General features: G+C 43.6%; 1 protein-coding gene across 1 annotated transcript in view; it reads right to left on the minus strand.

Moving 5' to 3' along the window:
* Positions 1 to 1027: 1027 nt before the first annotated feature.
* Positions 1028 to 2500, minus strand: part of LOC138860862 (putative per-hexamer repeat protein 5) — a 2999-nt gene continuing 1526 nt past the window's right edge. The window contains exon 2 of the mRNA XM_070119303.1: positions 1028 to 2500. This exon is cut by the window's right edge and continues 865 nt beyond it. Coding sequence (XP_069975404.1) covers positions 1348 to 2500 — 1153 coding nt within the window. The 3' untranslated portion in view covers positions 1028 to 1347.

The raw sequence follows: 2500 nt of genomic DNA on the forward strand, positions 1-2500 counted from the left end.
GGAAATTTGCTTAAATCTTTTCAAGGTATCATGATGAGTATTGCGTGGGAATGTAAACTTAACCTTTTAGAAAAGTCTGGCTATAACGTCCGAAAATTATTGATAAAACCCCTGTTTTGAGCAACTTTCCCAAAACCAGGCCTAAAAGGCAAAGAGCGAAAGAAAGAATTTCATAAGTTCAGGAGTACTTAATCCTACGACTACGAACCAGTCATTATAAGCAGTATTGAGTACTTGTACCCTTCCAGAGATTTGTAGGCCTTTAATTCTCTTTGTGTAAACACCAGGTGCTTATATAAAGGTCGGTCAGTCAAATAGAATGGCCCAGCAAATACAGATAACTGTATTCTGATTTTTTCTTATGTTGAATACCAAATTCCATTATCCTGTTTTGTTTTAAAACTTAAGAAAAATACTTGAAAGCTACGAGTGATTTGTAGGCTTTCAACTTTTCTGTGTAACTACCCGCCGTGTGTAATAAGTAATGCCACCAAAACTAATATGGGCCAACCATTGGGGCTTTCAGACCAGCCCTATATTAGTTGACCGTCCCTATATTAGTACACACAAACATGTGTGTGAGTGCGTGTGTGTGGTTGTGTTTGTTTGTATATATATATGTATATATATAATATATATATATATATATATATATATGCATATATATATATATATATATATATATATATATATATATATATATATATATATAATACTTACATGCGTACATTCACACACACACACACACACTTACACACATATACACATATATATGTGTGTGTGTGTGCAAATAGTATGTTTACTAACGGAAATCTGAATATGTGTAGCGTTAATTGTTAACAATAACGATAAGTTAATATGCGGAATATTAGAGGCTTAAACTGTAACATGCAGACCAGGGCTTATATACGGTAAGCTACCAGAGGGTTCAGATCGACGTAAAAAGGTAAATCATAATGAACTAATTATTCTTATGTAAGAGTTTGACACTTCCTAAAATTGTGTAAATCATAAAGAAAGTAAGAGCTTTTGTTTACTTTTCATCTTTATTTCAAAAGGCAATAGAAAAAACGAAAATAAAAGTTTTACATAAAACAAGGTTTCACATATCTAACAACAGGTTATTGAAAAAAACATTAATTCTTCCCCTGTTAGCAAGCCATTTCTTAAAGAAATGGCAGTCAGAGTTTAAAAATACGTGTCGAAAAGGACCGTAGCTGCTTCTAGAGGCAGTTATATCATAACCTATTTTCTGACCTATCTTAATAAAGTTATTACTCTTATTAAGTAGACAGAGAAGTGCAGCTTTTGTAATATTGTATAGGTAGCGATGGGAGATGTGGGCCATCAGGCTGCCTTAACTTTAGGAAGACCAACGTTTTTCAGATCAACTTTCAAAGCGATACCTTCTCCAGCCCCAGCATCATCGTGAGTTAATCGAGTTCTACCAAAGAGGCTGCCACCACCTGAGTTGCTGTTGTCGTTTTCTGACTTGAATTCATTGTGGTCAAAGGAGGCAATGCCCTTGTCAGAAATGTGGTTTGTGCTGTCATCATCACTAACATGATTCGTTTCACTAGTGTGACTGTTGCCACTGAATGGCAGGCTCCCAGGTCCACTCCCATGAAGGTGACCTACACCTGTGCCCGTCTGGCTTCCACCACTGAAAGGCAAGCTCCCAGTTCCACTCCCATGAAGGTGGCCTACACCTGTGCCCGTCTGGCTTCCACCACTGAAAGGCAGGCTCCCAGTTCCACTCCCATGAAGGTGACCTACACCTGTGCCCGTCTGGCTTCCACCACTGAAAGGCAGGCTCCCAGTTCCACTCCCATGAAGGTGACCTACACCTGTGCCCGTCTGGCTTCCACTACTGAAAGGCAGGCTCCCAGTTCCACTCCCATGAAGGTGACCTACACCTGTGCCCGTCTGGCTTCCACCACTGAAAGGCAGGCTCCCAGTTCCACTCCCATGAAGGTGACCTACACCTGTGCCCGTCTGGCTTCCACCACTGAAAGGCAGGCTCCCAGTTCCACTCCCATGAAGGTGACCTACACCTGTGCCCGTCTGGCTTCCACCACTGAAAGGCAGGCTCCCAGGTCCACTCCCATGAAGGTGACCTACACCTGTGCCCGTCTGGCTTCCACCACTGAAAGGCAGGCTCCCAGTTCCACTCCCATGAAGGTGACCTACACCTGTGCCCGTCTGGCTTCCACCACTGAAAGGCAGGCTCCCAGTTCCACTCCCATGAAGGTGACCTACACCTGTGCCCGTCTGGCTTCCACCACTGAAAGGCAGGCTCCCAGTTCCACTCCCATGAAGGTGACCTACACCTGTGCCCGTCTGGCTTCCACTACTGAAAGGCAGGCTCCCAGTTCCACTCCCATGAAGGTGACCTACACCTGTGCCCGTCTGGCTTCCACCACTGAAAGGCAGGCTCCCAGGTCCACTCCCATGAAGGTGACCTACACCTGTGCCCGTCTGGCTTCCACCACTGAAAGGC

Source organism: Penaeus vannamei, unplaced genomic scaffold (assembly GCF_042767895.1).
Source record: "Penaeus vannamei isolate JL-2024 unplaced genomic scaffold, ASM4276789v1 unanchor36, whole genome shotgun sequence".
NCBI lineage: Eukaryota > Metazoa > Arthropoda > Malacostraca > Decapoda > Penaeidae > Penaeus > Penaeus vannamei.